Source organism: Camelus dromedarius, chromosome 21 (genome assembly GCF_036321535.1).
Source record: "Camelus dromedarius isolate mCamDro1 chromosome 21, mCamDro1.pat, whole genome shotgun sequence".
In the NCBI taxonomy this organism is placed as follows: Eukaryota; Metazoa; Chordata; class Mammalia; order Artiodactyla; family Camelidae; genus Camelus; species Camelus dromedarius.
The window spans coordinates 13,976,996-14,000,035 of record NC_087456.1 but is presented as its reverse complement, the minus strand read 5'-3'; the positions used below and the strand labels follow the sequence as shown (position 1 = coordinate 14,000,035).

The window sequence follows — 23,040 nt, the reverse complement described above, 5'->3', positions numbered from 1 at the left end:
AAGCAATGCAAGAGATATTTTGGAATTAGAATAGGCAGAACTTGGCATCTAACCTGCTGTGGCATATGGGAGGGAGAGTGTCTGGTGACAAAGGTTTTAAGTTTTGATAGACCAGAAGTAAGTAAGGCTGCAGGTAATATTTCTGTCCCTACATGCGATGAGTCTAAACTGGTCCAAAACTTAAAAAAAATTTTTTTATATCATTTTAAAGGTTGCTTTCCATTTACAGTTATTACAAAATATTGGCTATATTCTCCGTGTTGTACATCCATCCTTGAGCCAATGTCACACCCAGTAGTTTGCACCTCCCCTTCTCCCGCCCTTATTTTGCCCCTCCCCGTCCTCTCTACTAGTAACCACTAGTTTGTTCTCTGTATCTGTGAGTCTGCTGCTTTTTTGTTATATTCACTGGTTTGTTGTATTTTTCAGATTCCACGTATAAGTGATATAATATAGGATTTGTCTTTCTCTGTCTGACTTATTTCATTTAGCGTAATGCCCTCCAAGTCCATCCATGTTGCTGCAAATGGCAAAATTTCAGCTTTTCTATGCCTGAGTAGTATTCCATTGTGTCTGTCTGTCTGTCTGTCTGTCTATCTATCATATCTTCTTTATCCATTCATCTGTTGATGGACACTTAAGTTGCTTCCATATCTTGGCAATTGAAAATAATGCTGCTATGAACATTGGGGTGCATGTATCTTTTCAAATTAGTGTTGTTGGGTTTTTTGGATATATACCTGGGAGTGGAATTGCTGGGTCATATGCTAGTTCTATTTTTAGTTTTTTGAGAAATTTCCATACTGTTTTCCACGGTGGCTGCAGCAATTTACTTTCCCACCAACAGTGTAGGAGGGTTGCCTTTGCTCTAAATTGGTCTAAAACTTAACCTTAATCCTGTAGGTTAGGGAAATACTGCAAGATTTCTAACTTTTTATGAATAGCTCAGTCCTTCTTCTCACCAAGATAACAGCAGTATTATCTGCTGGGCCTACTGTTTTTATGCCTTATTTAATTCCACTGATTAAATCAGCCTCCATTCAAAGAAATTAGCATATTAGCAGAGAAGTTCTTCATAGGACTTAGTATCAATACCTGTAACATCTCAGAAGCTCACCTCAGAAGTCAGGGTGTTTCCTGGTGCGCTGTTGGGAAGACAGCGAAGCTCATACCTTAGAATTTTAGAGAATGTGCATGTTTGTGTCAAATGGCCGCAGTGAATTGGGTTGATAATTTTCCATAATTTCTTGTTTTTACATTTCTCTCATTGAAAGTCTTTATCACACAGCCTTTAGGAAGAGATTGGGAGAACTTTCAAAGGTGATTTCCAGCATGATATGTGTGAGTTTGTAGGTGGTAAAATGCTTGGACAGGTTAAAGTTCTGTGAAGCAGGAAAAGAGTTATTTTGTGTATGATACCTTTTCCAGAATAAGACCGTGTCTCCACGGGGCTCTAAGCAATCAGGTATTGTAACAGCAGAGCCCTTGTTAAATCTCACTGTACATGGGCCATATTGGTGCTTTTGTTCTTGGATCCTGAGCTTCCCTCTTTGGGATAGTAGCTACTAGCGACGGGTGGCTATTAGCATTCAAATTTAAGTTAATTAAAGTTAAATAAAATTAAAACCTTTGTCCCTCAATTGTACGAGCTACAGTTTAAAAACACTCAGTAGCCACATGTGGCCAGTGGCTCCTGTACTGGAAAGCTTGGATATAAAACTTTTCCATCATTCCAGAAATTCCTGGTGGGCAGTGCTGCGGGTGAGGTGGCAGAAGTGGAGGTCAGAGTGTGTATCTGAATTGTGAATACTCCTAGGTTTTGGCGTCAGTCATATATCCTTTCCTCCCCTGCACCCCGACCCCTGTTGTATCCTGAATACACTGTGGCCAGTGGCCTGTGCTCAGGAGGTTTAGAGGAGAACAGAGGTCAAGTGTTCTGTGCCCATATCCTGGCTGTGCCACTTACTGGCCGTATGAACTTGGGCACGTTGTTTACCCAGAGCCTCCATCGTCTGATCTAAAAATGAAGGTAACAAGCCCAATCTGACTGTGAGGATGAAAGGAGAGAACGCATGTGAAGTACTCAATTTGGCACAGGGTAAATTCTCAGTAAGTGTTTACTGTCATTGTCATCCTCCTCCTCATCATATTATCATCTTCAGCATTATTATTCTGTCTCTGTTAGGCAAGGACAAGGATGCTGAAGAGTGTGTTTTCCAGGCAACGGTACTGTGTGCATTTTGAAATGTGAGCAGACAGAGGACTGGCAGGGGGTACAAACGATCATTAAGCAGCTTTGCATAACTCAAACCTCTAATGATATGAAACTGACATTGCATATTGAGTTCAGTTCAGTCAACATTTATTGACCACCTACTGTATGTTAAGAGTTTATAAGCTGGCATTGTACAAAGCTCTGTGATGGGCCCTGGAGGTGATGTGGAGGTGAACCCCTGACCTCAGGTGCCTATAATCTGCCAGAGAGAGGGAGACAAGAACAAAGGGTAAGAGTATACAAACAACTGTGTGAGAAAGGCAGTGGGCAGGCTGCAGTCAGGACCGTGAGGGAGATGCACACAGGGCAGAAGAGGTAGGCCCAGAGCACGAAAGGCTTCCATCCTGCTCAGGGAACATGGGAGCCCTGTCTAGGGAGTGGTAGGTGAGACGGGCGCTGATGGATGGGGTGACGTTGCACTTGGTGTGATGGGCCTGGGTGGTCCTCCCAGGAATGGTGGGCACGAGTGTGCGTGGAGGTGTGAATGCTGTCTGTGTTAGGAAGAGTCGGCCTGAGGTCTTGAAACCTTGAGAGATTAGGTCTGAGGGGACGGCTGGGTCACACCGAAGAATGGTCTGAATGCCAGGCCCAGGTGTTGACCTAATTGAGTCGGCAGTGGGGAGCCATGGCGGGTTGTAAACTTTCTGCTTGGTTCCACTAGAGTTTTCAAAGAGAAGGATGCATTCCTTTGGTGGGGGAGGGAAGATGGGTGAATGGCTGTGTTTGATCTTCTAAAGTCACCGAGTTTGTCAGATGGCATTTCTGCAGCAGAGCAGAGAACAAAGTTAAGTACACAGGGGGCCCCGCAGATGTGCGGCGGTGCACAGGCTCTCACGCTGCCATTTTTCATCGCACCGGCCGCTCTCGCCCGCCTGGGTGGCAGGGCCACATCCCGGGGCGGGGGGGGAGGCAGACACAGATGGAGGCGGTGGGATTGAGTAAGGAGCAGAGGGGTCCCTTTGGACCCTTTCTTTTTTTAAAAGGAGGAGGCAGTGGCTTAATGGAGCACTTTTTGATCTTCACTTAAGTTTCTTTATTCTATTGCCACATGCCTTTCATTAGCTTTTCAAAATTAGTATCGAGTTATTCCTCCTACTCAATACCACATGCACACACGTAGCTGGATTCCTAAGCCACATGGTGTCTGTGATTCCACAGCATAAAACTGAAATTGTCCAGCTTATTTCCTCTCACGGACTTGGGTTGTTTCAGTGGATGGCTAAACAGGAAACAGCAAATTAATCAGTTAACACGTGAAAAATACGAGCTGCCAGTAATTCCCTCCATCTTCTCCAAGGTTTCTCAGGACCATCTGCAGAGCTGTAGGATTTCCAATATATCATTACGCTCTCATTTTCCAGCTTTGGGAAATACTGATTTCCACCCTCCCACAGTTTCATGATTGAGATGGGATGTTTCTTGCAGTTTTGAGGTCACCTCTTTGGGTGTAGTGTTTCATGAAAAGCTATTAAATTAGAGTAATTTTTGTATAGAGGGTATTTTAGAGTCAAGGGAATGAAGCACTTTGGAGGTTTGCTGTGAAAAGATCAGCCCCTCCCCCCACCCTCAGTGTCTGCAGTGTGCCTCGGAGGGCCCCACCGGGACACACGGCTCAGAGCCCCTTCTGACGTCCCCTTGGGGCTCAGAGGGAAACAGAGCACATCTGTGTCCTCCTTGGTGCTCACCAGCTTGGGGGCGGTAGGAGGTGGGGAAGGGCGGAGGCAGCCGGGCCCACGACTTGAGCATCCCCAGGCCACCACGTGGGATGGGACAAGCTTTAGAATCCCCATGCCAGTCAAGGTCTCAGGAACTGACTGGCCTCTCTGTCTTGAATTTATTCTTCCAGACTCCGTAACACGTTCCCGGTAAATGTTTAACAAGCCCTGTAAACACACCCACCGTCCTTGAAGGGGGAGTTGGGAAGCAGTGTGTGCAGTGGGCTCTAACCCCGTGGGAGCCAGCACAGTGCTGGTCCAGGTGGTGGAGACATCAGCTGGTCAGCCACCCGGCTGTTACCTTCCAGAGCGCCCCTGAGGTGGTTTAGCTGTCAGAACCTCTTTTGCTCCAAAGGTCTCATCAAGTAACCTGTGATGAGCCTGTTCTGCCTTCAGGAGGCTCTGAATTAATTTGCTGGGATTGTGCCGGTGGAGAAAAAGCCCAGACCCCGTCCCTTCCTAGGCTCAGCTTTTGAAGGGGCGATGCCCAGAAACTCATTTTCCTACCTATTCTCATTGTTTAAAAACATGTAAGCACTTACAGAGCACTTGTAATAAAAGTGAGTCTGAGAGGCAGGCAGATAGGGAAGAAGAAGGTCAATGAAAAAAGAACTATTCCTGGGCCCTCCGGAGTTAAGGTGGCAGCCCCCAGACATGCCTTGAAATAGCCTAAGTCATGGTGGGAGCCACGTTACAAAAGTAAAAGTGGAGCTCGGTCCTAAAAATCCCAACCGTTAATTCGAAGGAGTAAAGGGAGATTCAGGAAGCGAGGCTAATCAGAAACATCTCCTGGGAAAAAGAGCTTTTAAGGTTTGCAAGCAGAATGGCAAGTGCCTCCCACTGCTTTCCGTTTTGATAGGATCTGGCCCTGGAAGAAGCCGTTCTGGAGGAGCTGACGCAGAAGGTGGCTCAGGAGCACAAAGCCCACAGGTAAGGCACGTGGACCAGGGGCGCCGCCCAGCACAAGGCCACTGTCCTGCCCGCCCCCTCCCACAGCCCCTGCACAGTCACTTTCTTTCAGCAGGTAATTCAGCTTGTCCTGAGAGGTGCACGTAGATTTGAAAACTGTCCTACCTGCCCCTACTCCCTTTTCTTTTTCTCTCTCTCTCCCTTTTTTTTTTTCTTTCTCCCTCCCTTTCTTTTCTCCCCCCTTTTCTTCTTCAACACCAGTCAGCTCACACAGATGAGGAGTTGTTGGCCAGAGGAATTCCTCGCTCTGTGACTGACTGTCCTAAAACTCTGTTGTCAGACCCAGGCAGCCTGGCGCTGCTTGTGCTGAGAGCTGGAGAGCTGCTCTGGGTGGAAAAGTCAGGATCAGAGGGAAAGACTGAGACTGAAGGCAGCACTGAAAGCGTGAACAGGGCTGCTTGGAGCTCTTTGGGACCCGCAGCAAACAAACATCCTTCCCTTCCGACCTCAGGCGACCTGTGCAGTGGTCCTAGGCTCTCTTAGCTTGGCTACTTGGCTCCCAAAATATCATTCTCATAAACTTTTTTTCTTTTTCTTTTCTTTCTTTTTTCCCCCCCTTGTTTCCTTGTTTTTAACAGTGGAGATTTTTTTCCCAGGTGGGAGAAAAATAACTTTTTTTTTTTTTTTAAAGCAGACAGCATTATTCACCAGGATGTCTGGAATAATTATTTAGTGTTATAGGGCTTTGGCTCTTAATTAAATACTTCATCCCACTCTTATTATTCCCAGTTGAGTACAAGGCTACTGGGAAATACGTTAATGAATTACGTAGTAATGCACCATGCCCGCACAGTTGGGTGATGATGGCTTTTCCCAGAACTGAAACCACAGTTCTGGAATTTGCCACCAGGAGGGTAAGATCTTCCACTGACTTTGTCACCCTTAACCATTTCCTCCTTTGATGCTCTTTTAATTTTAGTGGAATCCTGCCAGCAGAAGCTGAGCTTATGTACATCAACGAAGTGGAACGTTTGGATGGATTTGGACAGGAAATCTTCCCTGTGAAGGTAGCATACCCTGGCCTTGTTTTAGCTGGCTCAGAACAGCACAGGCACTTGGAGAATCAGTGCTGATCAATAGCAGAGAGCCAGAAGGCTTGGCTTTCTTGTTGTATGTGGCATTAGTTAGCAAGTCCAATTTACTTTAGGTAAAAGCGAGCACTTTCTCATAACTGAGAGATTCTGAAGCTTTCCATGGTCTTCAGCAGAGTATCTCATTTGTAAGACAGCCTTCTGAGTGAGCATCAAACACCAGTCCGTCTGGTGCCGCAAAGGTATCAAGGTCACATCCAGCCTCGCAACTGGACCAGTAGCAAACGTCACGTGTGCCTGAAGTCAGACCCTCCGCAGCAGTTTTCTGCCCCATGCTGCTTCTCTCTCCTCCTCTTTGGGCTGATACGGTGATGATTGTCTGCAGGTAGAAGGAAACATTTCCTGTGTGCAGTCATACTTGATCTCCAACTCTGCAGAGCCTCTGTTGTGGGTTTCCAGCCCCTTTGGTGTTTTCTGGAAACTATTACAGCCTGTCCCGTCCTTTGCCACAGATCCACCTCCTGAAGTGGGTGTGGCAGGGGGTCGTGGTGCGTGGTCATTTATAGAGCTGAGTCCATCATCCAAACTCATTTTCCTCTCTCTGCCGACCCACTTTACAAAAGATGGAGTTTTATCAGAAACCTAAAGCAACTGGCACATTTCAGCAATTTGGGAGACGCCTGTAATTTCAGCATAAACATTTCACTCCAAACTGGCTCTGCTGGCTGTTTTATAAGTGTTCTGTTCCCCCTCTGTTGCCCGTTTGCAATTTGCCTTAATGAGAACTGCCCATGTGTATCAAGTAGAATCGAGCAGGGTGGCCGCAGCTTGCGAAAAAGGCTAAATGGCTCTTTTTTAGATTTGTTTAATTTTCTTTTGCTTCTCTAATGGTTGCCCTTCGTAGGGCTGTAATCCATTTTCCTTGCGATAATGCCTTACGAAGCCATCTGCATCCCACTTAGGTTTCAGCAGCCCATACATAGTCATGATATCTGGGGCCATTGAAAAATCAGAGTAAACTTTTCTCCACTTCTAGAAAGCTGGCTTCTCGGGCCCTGGAAGTTGGAGGTTTGGTTGTGGCTGGCATGGGCTTGTGTCTTTTTTAGTAATTCTGAACTGTGAAACAGGGGCAGATGAGATGGTGTTGAAATCCACTGTGCTTGGTTCTGGTGGACTTTCTAGGATGTCCTTTAGTGGGAAAGAACAGGGTGGGTACTGGCGCTCGCTCTGAGTGGGCAGACGGGCCTGGCTGACTCACTGCCTCCCCCTCCACATATCTGTTCATGACTAAGGTGACCACCTACAGACTACGTGATTCCTGGCGACTGACCCAAGGCTGAAGGGTGGGGCAGCAGTACCAGTGGGGACGGTGACGGGGTCAGCTCAGAGTTAGGTGAAAAAGCAGCCAGGAAAGTACGCAGGGACAGGCTGCATGTGGTGATGGGGTCCTTTCGTTTGAGTACAGGTCCTTACTGACCAAGGAAGGTTAAAAAAGTGTGCTGTGGCTGTGTCTCAGTGAAGGACATTTGCATTTAGTGTGGGTTCTTCCATGAGTGGGTCCTCAGAAATTTTCAACATCGGGGAGGGGGATGGGTCGGGTACCAATCCGTTTTCTGGCAGGCCCCCCCCCACCCCCCCCCCCGCCACAGACACAGGGGCCGCCCCAGCCTCAGTTGCTCCTGTATTGTCCAAACACATGGCCGTGGAGGGTGGGTGGTGCACTTCTGGAACGGGTCAGAGTCTGGAGTCTCAGTCTTTGGCTGAGTTGGACACTGAACCCTTAAGTTTTGGGGCTTTTTTTTTTTAAAGGTGTTTTTTTTTTTTTTTTTCAGTTAATTATGTTTTATTTACTTTTTTGCTGAGGAGGGTAATTAGGTTTGTTTGCTTGTTTATTTATTTTTAATGGAGGCACTGGGGATTGAACCCAAGACCTCGTGCATGCTAAGCACACACTCTCCCACTGAGCTATACCCTCTCCCACTGAGCCCTTAAGTTTTGAGCAATGCAGTGCCCCGGGCATCCATCCTGCGTTTTTCGTTCTTCCGTTGTCCCACCCTGGTGGACCATTCCTCCCGGGCCTCCATCCCCAGCAAGACTTCTATACCCATCTCCTGGCCACATGCCCAGGGAATTCTTTCCACAGAATTGTCCTTTCTCTTCCCATCTCTACTTCACCTATTTTCTTTTCCCACATAGACTTTTTTTCTATAATATAACTTAACCTTTAACTTCTTGCAGTTACCAAGGCCCTTTATCCCTCCCTATGTCTTTCTCTCTGAACTCTCTCTCTCTGCTTTTGTGTTGTCCTATCCTCTCTCTCTCTCCCACCCTGTTAGGAGATGCCTCCTTTAATGGAAGCTTTGGGAGGTGGATTTAGGAGAGGTCACTGAGAAGGGACACTGTCCATCTTTGTGTCTTAAATGGGGTAGAGTGTTCTGAGGAAGGCAGAGGTCTATCTTTTCCGCCTTAGGCCCAGTTGGGCATGGATCTCCTCTCACTCCACTAAGAGGATGTCCCCCAAGTGAAAGCAAAGGACCAAGTGACAGCTGACTCACTGGATGCTGAGCCTGGCTCCCACTCTGCTCTCAAGAACTCTGGCAACCAGGTTGTGCTCTCCCAGGCAGGAGGTTGGAAGCCCCTGACTGGACCAAGAGACTGGACCAAAGACAGTACATCTGGGTTCACCCACACAGGGCCCAGCAGATTGCCCGACAGTGAAGTCTAGGGTCCCCGTGCCCTTCCTGTGCTCACAAAGGCCCTCACTAGTGTTGAGCATCCCACTCGGGAACGTGACTAGACAGCTGAGCAGCAGCACCTCTCGACGATGCCCTACTCAGGGCAACAGGGGTCAACGCCACGAGAAGGAAGCAGCCGAGAGATGCAGAGCTTCTAGGGCGAAGGCCCCCTGGCCCAAAAGCTCATCCTGAGTCTCAGTGATTAAAAACAGTAACAATAAAATAAACATATCTTACCTCCTTGAAGGAGTAGATCACTTTTAAAAGGGAACACTCAGAAAATAAAGAACTCTCAGAAATTTTAAAATATGATATCAGAAATGGAGAACTTGATAGGTTAGAAGACTAAATTAAGAAACTCTCACCCAAAAACAAAGTAACGGGGCATGGGAGGCAGGAGGTAAAATTTGGGGGCCAACCCAGGATGTTCAGTTCAACACCTGAGTAATGGGAGTTGTAAAAGGAGTGGACAGGGGAAACAGAAGGTAGTAATTTGAGAAAATATCCCGGAACTGAGGAACATGAGGTTCTAAATTGAAAGGTTGAGCATAGTGGCTGCAAATAGACACACTGGGGCTTTAAGTAATAGAAGTGGGTCCCTTTGAGGAGAGGAAATGGTGGGGCCGGGTCTGCGGCTGGCTGCTTTTAAACAAGATCTAAAGAATATTCAGTTCTTCAGACTATGTGCATATGGAATTGCACATATACAATGTGCGTATGTGATCAAACTACGTGGGTGTATAATTTTGACTTAAAAAACAAAAACTAAGGTTAAAAAAGATATTAATAGATGTTCATGAAAGAGAAAATCTTAACTGCCAACAAGTCTGAGAAAACCCTAAAATTCCTTCTTAAGCAGGAAGTGTGTGTGTGACAAACTGAGATAAAAGAAGAAAATGTATCTGTGTGGTATTTTAGGATGTGCAGTGGGGTGTTTCCCTTCAGGTCCTGGTTGTCTTATTGCCCTGGCGCCATCTGTGATTCATTCCACGTATGGGCGAGAAACGGGGTGTGGTCCCCATGGGGAGGCTGCCAGACCGCTGGGCGTTTGTTTCATCACAGCTGTTTTGTTGATCTTACGCAGGACAATCATGGAAACAGTGTGCACCTGGGCATCTTCTTTATGGGGATTTTCGTGAGAAACAGAATTGGAAGACAAGCAGTGATCTACAGGTATTCTGACTTGTGTCTTTCTCCTTTTTCCCCTTGAGGCACCCTAGAAAACCCTGCTGAGGGTGAAAGTTACCTAAATGAATTCAGAGCCAGACCATGGATCAGAGTTGAGCTTTTTTCACCTCAGAGAAGATCAACGCTCCTCAGGATTTAAGTGGTTATGGAGAAATTCATCTCACTTTCCCTGGGGGTTTATTTGGGGATGGGGGATGGGGGAAGCTCTTTCTTTCCACCTGACTCCCAGAAATGCATAGTTGAACCCCCACTGAGTCAGAAGAGTGGAACCAAACTCTGTGAGTCTGGCTGGGAAGGGGCTCCTGCAGATAATGCCTGAATTACCCATGATGGGTCATTAAATCCAAACTGAGTTCTTTCCGTTGACTTGCACCCTCTGCCTCACCATGTGTGCTAGAAAAGTACAAACGAATTTTCATAGTACCAGAAGAGGATTATTTGTGAAGGTATGTTTTGAAAAAGCAATCAATTGGTGATTATAAAGTAAAGACCTTTGGGACTTTTTATTATCTTGACTCTTCAACCCTCTTTTCCATTTAACGTGAGGAGGAGCAGGATAGGGGAGTGGCAGCATCCCCTGCGCCACATGTCCATGAGCCTGCTTTGTATTGGTGCCCTCGGATCCCATCATTGTGTCAACAGTCTGAAAAATCGAATGCTTAGTTTCATTTATGAGGGCATGATGGCCTCTTATTTACTGGGAAAACAGCTTTTCCATGATGGGCACAGCGGCATGTCTAGGGCAGGTGATCCAGGGCAGCTCTTAGAGGCAAAGCACAGTCCGCCACCTGGAAGTGAATCCTTGGCCAACCATGTGCTCTGCAGATCAGCAGTTACTGCAGGTTATTTTGAGAAAGTTTTCCCACTAAATCTTCCCCACTGGCTTTTATTTTCCTCGGTCCTACCCTGCCATTATTTTCCATATATTTTCTCTTCCTTATTGAATAGAGACATTATTGAAACAGGAGTAGAGAGATCTTTGGGGCTGCGGAATAAACTTTTTGATTTTTGGACATACTTAGTCAACTCTGTACACCTATTACAAACTGAGCAAAATGTATAAATATGTGCAGAGTCGTGACTATACATTTTTATGCCCATTTAAAGCCGTCCAGGCATTTTGTCTCACACGGGGCTCCACAGCTACATCAGTGCTTCCGTTTCACCCTGAGCCTGGAGAACTTTAATAGAAGAAAGCAGCAATTTGAAAGTTTGCTCATCATAAGCCCTTCACAGGTTTTGTTCAGTTTCCTTAGGGACTGCTTCCAGACTGCTTCCTTAGCACTTACCTTGAAACCCTTACAAGATGGGAGTTGACATCTACTATAGTGTCGTGTTGATTGTGTCACTAGGTGAAGTCAAATGGTGGAGTGAGGAGTGGATCCAGAATTTTGGCAGTTGGTTTGAAGGAATGGAGCTAGAGGAGAGCAAGTATCTTTGGAGACTTTCACTGAGGAGCATGTAGCTATGAGTCCAGGCAGATGAGACCTGGTGGAATGGTAAGCCGGCAGACAGCTGTGCAGGGCCGCTGTAGAGTATGGCCCCAGCAGACGTACGTAAGCACAGGTGGTACTGATGCAATGGAAAGGTGGCCAGAGGAAAAGCTGGAAGGGACCGAACTCGTTCATCCCCGATGAGCAGAGCGAATGGGACTAAATCTTGTCCTCCTTTGTTCCCAAATTGCCTCATCTCCAAAGTAGGAATAAAAATAGCTGCCTTGTCTGCCTTAGACAGTTGATAAAAATGATAAAAAGAGCTGCACTCTATACAGATGGGAAGCAATATTATTACTTTTAACTGTTTCAGCAAACACTTGTATGCTGTGCGCGGGGTACTCGGTGCTCGGAATACAGAGCTAAAGAAAGCAGACTCTACCTGGGGCATGGGGCTATGGTCGAGTTTGGTTAGTTAGGGATCTGGTCACAGAAGTAAACAATTGTAACACAACGTGGTGACCGATAGAGGACTACGCCAGGTTCTTTCCTGGTGTGTGGGTCACTGGGATGAGGAAAGGCTTCTGGGAGAAGGCAACTCGTTGTGAGTCTTAAAGGAACCATGCAGGAAGAGGTGGAAGTGTAGAGAGCAAAAGCAAGATGGAGTGAAAAGGCAATGGGCAGGGAGTTACAGGTTGAGGAACGGAGTGAAGGGTAGGTAGTAGTAAGAGAGAGTTAGAAATTAGCTCCAAGTAGAAAGGGAGGCAGGAGCTTACCTTCCCTTGTCTGATGGTTCCTTCTGTGTATCTCATTTTAGATAAGATCTTGAAGAAAGAGAAGGAAATTTGTCTTGTGTTTCTTTTTTTTTTTTTAATTGAAGGATAATTGATTTACAATGTATTAGTTTCTGGTGTACAGCATAGTGATTTAGTTTTATATATATATATATATTTATTTTCATTTTCTTTTCCATGGTGGTTTATTACAAGATATTGAATATAGTTCCATGTGCTATATGGTGGAACTTGTTTGTGTGCACTAGATCACAAAAATGTAGGCGTATTACCCACTCACCGGGCATTTTTTTCCTAAGTGGCATAGTCCCATCTGTAGTGTACATTGCAACACCGAATCTCTGTGGATGCTTCAACCAAGACTCCTGGAAACAAACGACTTTTAATGCTCCTCCATCACTCAGAGTGAAGATCAAGGGGAATGCTTTGTTGGTTTGGAAATGGGGAAAGCAAGGCAGCGGAAGTCTTTTGCACATTTTCCTCATAAAGGAAAGTACACCTTATCAACCACAGTATCTAGTGTAGTTTACATAGGATTTCTTTTTTAGCTGAAGTGTTGTTGATTTACAGTGCTGTGTTAATTTCTGGCATACAGCACAGTGATTCAGTTATACATACATATATATATTCTTTTTCATATTCTTTACCATTATAGGTTATTACAAGATATTGAATATAGTTCCCTGTGCTGTACAGCAGGACCTTGTTGTTTATCTACTTTATACATAGTAGTTTGTATCTGGAAGTCCCAAACTCCAAATTTATTCCCCCCTCCCTCCTTGTAACCATAAGTTTGTCTTTTATGTCTGTGAGTCTTTCTGTTTTGTAAAAAGTTCATTTGTCTCATTGTTTTAGATTTCACATATAAGTGGTATCATATGGTATCTGTCTTTAGCTTTTTTATTTCACTTAGTATGATTATGTCTAGGTCCATCCATGTTGCATGTTGCTGCAAATGGCATTGTTTCATTCCTTTTTATGGCTGAATAAGTATTCCATTGTGTATATACAGCTTCTTTGTCCAGTCAGCTGTGGGTGGACATGTAGGTTGCTTCCATGTCTTGGCTGTTGTAACATGGGATTTTTACCTGTTTAAATTGATGCCTGTTGCATTTTCTTTATTTTTCTGCTTTGAGAGAAGAAACACTTAGCTTTTAAAAATATAGTTAAGTGATAATTTGTAAAACGAGATTTGGCAAAAGCAGATGCCCCTTCTATGCTGTCATAAATGCATAGACCGTCTTTGGGCAGATGCACTTAGATTTCTTTTGCCCAGGTGGAGTGACATGGGGAACATCAGTCACAACAAGTCGACTATTCTGGTGGAGCTCATCAACAAAGAAGAGACTGCCCTCTTTCACACGGTAAACAAGGCGGACATGCAGAGGCGGGGTCTGGCCAGCAGCTTGCTGTTTGACTTCTCAACTCATAATGTCCTTTCCTCGCTCTCCCATGTCATGAGAGAATAAATATTCTGTTGAACCTATAACTTTCCCATCCTTGCTCAGTGCTGTCATCACTCATTTCCAGAGGGTGGTGGTGATTTCATGTTCACAGTACCAGGTTTCCAGGCTGTTTTGACTCTAGAGTTTCAGTTCCTCTGCTGGCCTTGGTGGTGGTGGACCACGTTGTCTGGCATGCCCTCCACTAGTAACCCCTGATTATCTTGCATGGTGTTTTCTTTTGCTGGCTGGTCTGGGTTTTCTCCCCCATCGGAGCCCAAGCCTACGCCTCAGTAAACTGGGTGATTGCCCTTCTGTTGAGTGCCTCCCTGAGAGCCAAGGTGGTTTATGCATCTTCCTGCCTCCCATTTAATGATGCTAGGTGTTCATGCCATGCTCTGCCTCGATTCACTAATTGATTTTTAAAGTACTTGGTTTGGCATTAGGTAGAGACGTGCCAGATCATTGGTATTAACCCCAGTGCCTTGGGTGTACAGGGTTCTCTAGCAGACGGTATTGTCTGCCACCCTTGGGTGGGCTTCATGGGTGTGGCTGCTGCTGATTTCAACATGCCAGTTTGTGGCTTAGAGTATCATTTTGTGCTTGCTATGAAAGGAGGAAGGGATGTGTCCCTGCTCGGAGGAATCCTAGTGAGATGCATGCACAATCAAACAAATGTTTATGTTTTTCTCTGTCTCTTCTTTTCCAAGGATGATATTGAAAATGCCAAGTATATATCTCGATTGTTTGCTACACGGCACAAGTTTTACAAACAAAACAAAATCTGCACTGAGTAAGTAAACATTTCATCCACCCTCTCACTGGGTAGCTTGGTCAGCTTAAATTCTGGTGCTTTCGGGATGTTGTAGATTGCTTTTTCCACGCACTCTCTTCCCTCATTCCTTGCAGAAGCTCTAAAGCAGGGAGTACAGCCAGGCGGGAGGGAACGAGCTTTAATGATGAAGACTGTCTAGTGTAGTCCATATGCCTAGAGAGAAAATAATTTGCAGATTGGCTGGGAATGCTCGACCTCCTGGACAGGTTGGCCCACATCAGTGCCTTTCAGCCTCAGCTGTGAGTTTGGAGGAGCCGAGCGGTTCCCAATTTGCTGGGGTGCCCCTTGTGTGTCAGATGTGGCGACTGTTCAGAGGCGTGTAGCTGAGTGACGAGCCAACTTGAAAGAGAAGACGCTGCTGTCATCCTCAGCCCCGGGTCGCTCACACAGCGGGCTAACCCTGCGTGTGCCTCTGGGTCACGTCACCTGCCTGTAAATGAGAGGCCAGGGTAATTAGAGGAAGACTTGGAAGACACTAATAGATGTCACAAGCCCACGTGTGTTTTTTAAATTTAATTTGGAAATAAAGAGGGTACAGGGAGTCTGATGAGGGAACTTAATGGTGACCTGACCTCGGAGATGGCGTGCGGGGCTCACGCTGTCAGTGCCTTTCCTTTGGTTGCCATCAAAAGATGTCCCTCCGCAGAGCAGTACGTCTGCAGTTGGGGCGCCCAGGGTGCTTCATTTTGTTTCAAAGCACCTCAGGGATGTAAATGCAAGAGAAGAAGAGCTTTCCCACTTGCCCAGTGGACACATCCTAGAGCGAGAAAATGCCACCCTGGAGTAGTTCCTGCTGAAGAAGGCGCTGCCTTAGAACTAACAGGAGCAGACTTTTTTCTCTCTGCGATGGAGGCTCTTTCAAACCAGTCGTTACAACTGGCCACTGTCCGAGTCTGAAAGTACGTTTGATGGTACAGTCGGCCCTCTGTATCTGTGGGTCTCACATCCATGGATTCAACCAACTGTGGATCAAAAATACTTTTTAAAAAATTCTAGAAAATTCCAAAGAGTAAAAATTGAATTTGCTCTGCACTGACAGGTATTTACATTGTATTAGGGATCATAAGTAATCTAGAGATGATCTAAAGTATGTGGGAGGATTTGCATGGGTTTTATGCAAATACTATGCTATTTTATAGACAAGAATTGAGCATCCCTGGATGTCGGTATCCAAGGTGGATCCTGGAACCAGTGCTCCTTGGAGACCGAGGGATGGCTATACTGGGCCTGCCAGCAAACTCTGCAAATGTGAATCAGAGGAGCACTGATTAGGGAGCAGCAATTTAAGCAGCTGTATCCATGTGACGGGTGTACACGTGCATACATGCACGCACACACGCACAACATTCTTACAGATTCCCTGTAGGTGTGATGTCTTTGCAGTTTTCTGCTGTTGCCTTTGATTTGCTGGAATGTCTTTGACATTAACAAGAATTCTGTAGTTGACTTCTCTAGGGTGAATTTAAAAAGGAAACTGTTTTGAGAAGTGAATTTCACTATCGTCTTCTGGTTTAACCATTCGTTAGCAAGTGGTTTTACTATACAATTTTCTAAGTGTTTATATTTCTTTTGTGGCCTTTTCTTCTAATATGAGTGAGCATCACATATTAGACAGAAAACTAAGGAAATTGTGTTTTCCCTTCTACTTCTGTAATAACTGTTCCTTCCTTCTTCCTAACCAAGTATGGGAGGTTCCTAACCTCTTATTTGATAAAAACTGGGATTCTCTGAAAAGCATACCCCCTTCCCCTATGTAGACAATAAATTCTGTATACAGTTTCAGAGTGTCAGCACAGGCTGAACGAAGGCCTGGGGTAGCCCTCTGGAGTTTTATGAAATTAGCAGCATCTGAAGACCATCCTTCTCCAGAGATCTCCACTTTCTGAGCTCTGAAAGACTGTCATTGACTTTTATTTCCCTTATAATTTGTCTTTAGAATTAAGCTTCATTCTTCTGATACTCCTTTGTAAAACTTATCATGAAAGTATGTTCTGTTCCAAACATTTTGAACATTAAAAAAGGATCAAAAAGGAAATGGAAATTATTCTTAGCTTGATCACCCAGAAGTAAGAAATGTCTCTCTTTTGATATAATTCTTAACCCATCTTGTCTACTTTCCCCTCTTCTCCCTCTCTTGTCTGTCTTGTCTTCTTGTACATGGTACATAATAGTAACCATCCTCATTTTTTCAACTTTTCACATAGACAATCAAATTCTCCACCGCCTATCAGACGCCAGCCCACCTGGAGCCGGTCCTCCCTGGTATGTATGAAATCTTCAGTTATCAAGTCGCTTGACTGAGGAGCAAGTGTCCTTTTGTTGTTAATGCGGGGGGGGGGGGGGTGGTTTCTAGGGCATCGTGACCAGGCGAGATCTGGAGAGAGCACAGAAGGGTGACCGTCTGCCACGCAGGTGTGATGCACACCCATTCTGTCCCTCTCGTGCTCACCCGTGTCCATCTCTTCTCTAAGTGTGGCTCAGAATTCACCCCCTCAAGCCTTATTCCAGGCTGATGAGACCACGTTCTTTCAGCATGCAACCTACTGTATGTGTGTGTGTTTTTTTTCCACTTACTTTATCACTATTCCTTATTTTGCATATAGACAAGACTTCAGTTTTAATCTCTACTAATTCTTTTTTATCCACTGCCATAGATCTGAATAAATTAGTCAGAAAATGACTACTTTAAATGAGAAAACACTGAATGAGTCAAGTTGATGGTCTCAGGTAGAGTATTCAGTGGGGAAGATTAATTGCACTTTTTTAATTTTAAGGCCAACAGAATATGCATCGATCCACTTTCCTACCTACTATTAGCTTTTTAAAAAAAAAACCCAACATTCTACTTAATCACGTGATAAGCAAACACAGCTTTAATTTCAATGCATGTGTTTTGTCCTAGACTGTGTTTTATTTTGAGAATTACTTAAGGATAATATAGCAAGATGTGGGACAGTTGGTTTTCTTTAAAGTAACTACTTGTTTTAAGTTATAATTCTTTTATTTTAGGTTATGACTTTATTTTTACACAAAAATAAACATGTGACCTTTAAATGTCTCTAGGTGCACAATTCTTTTGAGTTGATAGATGAATAAAATTGAATTTTCCTTCATACACAATGTATACTCTATAAGACGTCTTTAACTCGTCTTTTAAAAGGAAATTTTTGAATTTTTTTTTTTTCATGGAAAATGCATTGACATGAACTCTTAGAATTCTAGAGTTTGGTCATCATACTGTCACACAGTAATTCCTGAGAACCCATGTGAATATTATTAATCGCAGTGTTAATGCGTAATATCTCACAGGCGGCCCTTGCCTTGGAGATGTAGAGGGTTGCTTTGGGCTTCTCCCCTGAAGCACCAGTCGATTTGTTCGCAGGACTGGTTTCCTTATTCTTCTCCTTTGTCGGCATTATTTTCCTTTTCTCTTCTTTAGAGTCCACACGTCTTCGCTGGTGAGATAATTTTTCACTTGTGTCCACGAAACACCAGGGGAGGCAGAGCATCTCAGGGCTGTCCTGTGATGTGATCCCATCCTAATTATCTAGAGAAGAGGCAAAGACTTCCTATTTTATTTGGATGAAGACAATCTACAGGAAGCCAGATTCCTGGCTTCTCCTTTCCCTCTGCCCTTCAGGATTAAATCATTTCACCAAGAGTTCCTTGGGATGAGTGAGAGGAAAGCCAGATAACATTATCTCCTTCTGGCTTCCTCGCTGATAACCAGGGCTGCTGGTTGCTGTTTTTCTCTTGCCCTTCTGGCTCCTATATTGTGGCATCTAATTTGGTTTTGCATTAGCAGGTCTGGAAAGAAACAGAATAATAGATTAGAACATATATAAAGAGACGGGATAAATAATGTAATCCTGGAATGGTGTTTGGAGGATTAGCTATCATTTCTCGCTTGCACACTCGTGCTAGTTCATAAACAGTCACTTACGTATAGGATTTTTTTTTTTTATGAGAGTAAGAGAAGGCAGAGATGAGTCAACTTTGCCTTGCTGTGTATTTCTAGTCCCTTATATGAATCCTTCCCCACTTTTTTTTTTTAAAGCCTGAAAACTGGCTGTCCAATCATGGAAAAATTGAGTTGAGTTAGGTATTACCAAAAACAGGAAAAATATTTTTTTTTCCTGGGGATATTTGGGCAAGCTGATATAGTACCGTTTCTTTCTGAACTACTTAGATTAATTTCAATTCTTTTATTTCTTCTCCCATACTTCTTTTTAATGTTTGGATTTCTTACCTTCATGACCTTATTTATTTTCCCTTTTGATGCTTAAACATTATTTGTAGCAAAGGAAATAGTGGATGAGTTATTCACCCAGTTTCAGACTCTGCCTAGTGTTTTCTGTTGTGAGACACTGAGAAAGTGTGACCCCTGCTGGCTTTGGAGTTTTCTTGGCTTGTTGTGGATCACACTTAAGATTTTGATGTAAATTTGCAAGTGCGCCCAGCTGAACACTCCCCGTCCCTATTTGAGGTTGATGTAGCACCAGAAGGGAGCCAATTTTGAATAGAATTGCACAGGGTTCTTCTCCCTACTCTGATTACGTATTCTGAGTTATTCCTTTAAAAGGGAATAACTTTTGGGAGCTTTGCAAGTGTGTTAGAAAATAGATTATAAATAGGTACATTCACGTTGACTGTGGCCTCTGTCTCACCTTAAACCAGCCTCCTCCTTGCCCCCTTCCTGTTTCTCCAGTCTTAAGCTTAGTGATGAGAAGGGGGTGTAGATGCTTAGAAGAGGGTTGGGTGGAGGGCAGAGCTGCCACCGCGGGTGCCTCCCTGCAGGCGGGGTGAGCCATGGGGACTGTCGGGTGCTTGGGCTGTTCTCAGCAGAGTGACAGCCGCTTGTGCCAAGGCCTCCCACCTGTGCTGTGTTCTCTCCTTCAGCCCCGGCAGCAGCCGTACATCCTGCCTCCCATGCACGTCCAGTGTGGCGAGCACTACTCGGAAACACACACTTCACAAGGTAACTCTGGTTTACCCTTGTCCCTTCTTAAGATGTGAAGTTGAGTACCGGTGATCTGTACCCTTTTTTTTTCAAGATGACAGTGATACTTACATTTTACCTCGTTGTTGTCTGAATGGCAGCAACCATCAGCTTCAGTTTGTGAAAGGCATAGAATATCATTCACCCCCGAGAGGAAATTTCCCCAGAATTGACCACAAAGGGAGTGGGGGAAAGGCGTAAGCCTTCCCATAAGAGGGCTCCGAGAGGAGAAAGGGGCAGCCGAGCCCCACGGAATACTCTTCACCCTCATTGCCGGTGTCAGAAAGCTTGTGACAGTCAGGTTTTTGTGGTGACAGAGAACACAGGCCTCCAGAATAACTGAAAGAAACACACACATAATCTCAACCCCTCATTTTCACTCTTACTTCTCATCACCCCCACTGGCCCCTTTCTCAGTGCACTTGTTAAACTGTTTTATTCCTCTTTTTCTCCCTAAATACTCCCATGCAAAATGGGTGGGGGGAAAACCCATTTCAATAATAATAATTATAACAATTTGGGTTTATAGATCAGTTCCTTTCCTTAAACACTTTTTCTAAGCACTTGCACTGTGTTGTCTCATTTAATCCTCAGAATAAACCTGTGAGATGGGTACTACTATTATTTCCATTTTACAGGTATCGAAACTGGGATACAGAAAGGGTATCAGAGGAGCTTGGATATAAAAATTGGTATCTTGACTCTCAAGCCAGTGCTCTGAATCGTTACACTAACTGCATCTCAGAAAGGGAATGGGATTAAATGTTGGATGTTGACAACCTGTTAAATGGATAATTAGTTTCTGTGTTATCATATGCTAGCTGTTCTGAATCTTTCTGCACTGTCAAAAGTGTGAGCGTGGAAACTAAGATAATCAAGACCATGTAATTTAATAAAGCACTGCTTTTTATAAGCAGACTAGCTCAATGGGAAGGTACCAAACCCATCAGAGGGGGATAAATGCAGTGTGTTCCCCTAGTTTTCCTTGCTTATCTCATCTCATCTGGTCCATGCCCCCACCCCTCCTCTTCAGGCAGCCAAATGTTTTCAGTCACCCTGTTTGTTACCTTTTCAGCCTTTGTTTTCCTCTAACTTTGCTCATGCTTAAATCTATAGTGTAAAAATGAATATACTTTGCCCACAGAAATGTGTATTGGCAAGAGGTTACCTCCCTAGGGATGTGTGTATTATGGGGTGTGTTGGTGTGTGTTAAGAGAACACTGGGTACCTGGAATGGGCCTGACTTTAGACATCTGCTTTCTCTCTCCCTCAGTACCTCTTTAAACTGTTAATTTTCATGTGAAGTTGACCTCAATGATGAAACCAGTTCTAGAGGAGAGTTTCAGGCAGTGGCTAAAAAAACTCCCAAGTCTTATTTCCCTTCCACTGGTTGCTGATCAGAATGAAGCAGCCGTGCATGCTGCATCCTGCATCCTGGTGGTGCTGTTTGTCTTGGGTCTTGATGGATGCTCAGCAGTCCCTGGGATGCAGGGACCTTTTCCATTGCAGTCAGGAAGGTCAGCTCCAAGTACTCAGTAACTTCAAATCTACTGCCCTATTGAAGTTCTTGACTTCCTGGCCCAAATACCCAATTCTGTCGCAGAGCCCTGAACCAGAGGACAGGTCTCCCAGTAGGAGGGCCATTGTTGGTGGCTGATTTAAAAGCTCGCGGCAAAATCGAGAACTTACCTGGGTGATAATGGTTCTAAATATGCATAGCTTTCTTTGCTTAGGTTCATTCTTTCTTTTTAGTGAGCTTTAAAGTGTTCCTTCTGTATGTTGGTGTCTCCCAATTACCAGTTTTTCCACGAAATACGTGGGTTGAGACCATGGGATTTCCCTTTTTATGACTTTGATGAGTTAAAAATTACCCCCTTGAGGATGAACTTGATTGAAGCAGGGTGGCGTGGAGGTTCACGTGCCTTTGTTTGACTTCTTGTAGACAGCATCTTCCATGGGAATGAAGAAGCCTTGTACTGCAATTCACACAACAGCCTGGACTTAAATTATCTAAATGGCACCATCACCAATGGCAGCGTGTGTAGTGTCCACAGCGTCAACTCCCTCAGCTGCTCCCAAAGCTTCATCCAGGCTTCTCCTGTGTCCTCCAACCTCAGTATCCCCGGGAGTGACATCATGCGGGCCGACTACATCCCTAGCCACCGGCACAGCGCCATCATCGTGCCATCTTACCGGCCCACCCCCGATTATGAGACAGTCATGCGGCAGATGAAGAGAGGGGTCATGCACACGGACAGCCAGAGCCAGTCCCTGCGAAACCTCAACATCATCAACACCCATGCCTACAACCAGCCCGAGGATCTGGTGTACAGCCAGCCCGAGATGCGGGAGAGGCACCCCTACACCGTCCCTTATGGGCCCCATGGGGGCTACACTAACAAACTTGTTGGTCCATCGGACCAGATGAACCCAAAGAATACCACGGTGCCGTGCAAGCCGGGGGCGAGTGCCATCTCACACACGGTGAGCACCCCGGAGCTGGCCAACATGCAGCTGCAGGGCACCCATAACTACAACACAGCCCACATGCTCAAAAACTATCTCTTCCGGCCGCCGCCCCCCTACCCACGGCCCCGCCCCGCCACCAGCACCCCAGACCTCGCCAGCCACCGCCACAAGTATGTCAGTGGCAGCAGCCCCGACCTAGTGACCCGCAAAGTGCAGCTGTCAGTGAAGACCTTCCAGGAGGACAGCTCCCCGGTGGTGCATCAGTCTCTCCAGGAGGTGAGCGAGCCCCTCACGGCCACCAAGCACCATGGCACGGTGCACAAGCGCCACAGCCTGGAGGTGATGAGCAGCATGGTGCGGGGCATGGAAGCCATGACGCTGAAGTCGCTCAACATCCCCATGGCCCGCCGCAACACTCTCCGTGAGCCGGGGCCGCCCGAGCAGGTGCCGGGGAGCCACGAGGTCCCGCAGCTTCCCCAGTATCACCACAAGAAGACCTTCTCGGACGCCACGATGCTGATCCACAGCAGTGAGAGCGAGGAGGAGGAGGAGGAGGCTCCAGAAGCCGTGCCCCAGATCCCTGTGCTCCGGGAGAAGATGGAGTACAGCGCCCAGCTACAAGCCGCCTTAGCCCGGATCCCAAACAAGCCCCCGCCCGAGTACCCGGGACCCAGGAAGAGCGTGAGCAACGGGGCGCTGAGGCACGACCAGGTGTGCCTGCCTCCTGCCGTCGCCAGGGCCAGGGTCCTGAGGCACGGGCCGGCCAAGGCCATCAGTGTCTCCCGGGCTGACCAGCTGGCCGTCAACGGGTCCTCCCTCGGTCCATCCATCTCAGAGCCCGACCTGACGAGTGTGAAGGAGCGGGTCAAGAAAGAGCCCGTGAAGGAGAGACCTGTGTCCGAAATGTTTTCCCTGGAGGACAGCATTATAGAGAGAGAGATGATGATCCGGGTAAGTGGCTTCCTCTCCCAGGGCGTCTTTTGAGGGACAGTTAAGCACACTGGTTTACTCGCCACCTCTAGCCCCTCTGCTCCTTTCCCGTGATTCGAGCCTACATCCTATAAGCACCGAAGAAGGCGTGAGACTTCTTCAGGGAACATGGTAGGGATTTAAAAAGCACTTGGCTTTTAAACAGGTAGTGTTTCACTTCATAAA

General features: G+C 45.8%; 1 protein-coding gene across 1 annotated transcript in view; it reads left to right on the top strand.

Moving 5' to 3' along the window:
- The window catches only part of PTPN14 (protein tyrosine phosphatase non-receptor type 14), a 153,878-nt gene that overhangs the window by 111,751 nt on the left and 19,087 nt on the right, over positions 1-23,040 (top strand). The window contains exons 6-13 of the mRNA XM_031438582.2: positions 4,850-4,920; positions 5,879-5,966; positions 9,810-9,898; positions 13,417-13,504; positions 14,293-14,375; positions 16,622-16,679; positions 19,317-19,395; positions 21,359-22,836. Coding sequence (XP_031294442.2) covers positions 4,850-4,920; positions 5,879-5,966; positions 9,810-9,898; positions 13,417-13,504; positions 14,293-14,375; positions 16,622-16,679; positions 19,317-19,395; positions 21,359-22,836 — 2,034 coding nt within the window. The remainder of the gene's footprint in view (positions 1-4,849; positions 4,921-5,878; positions 5,967-9,809; positions 9,899-13,416; positions 13,505-14,292; positions 14,376-16,621; positions 16,680-19,316; positions 19,396-21,358; positions 22,837-23,040) is intronic.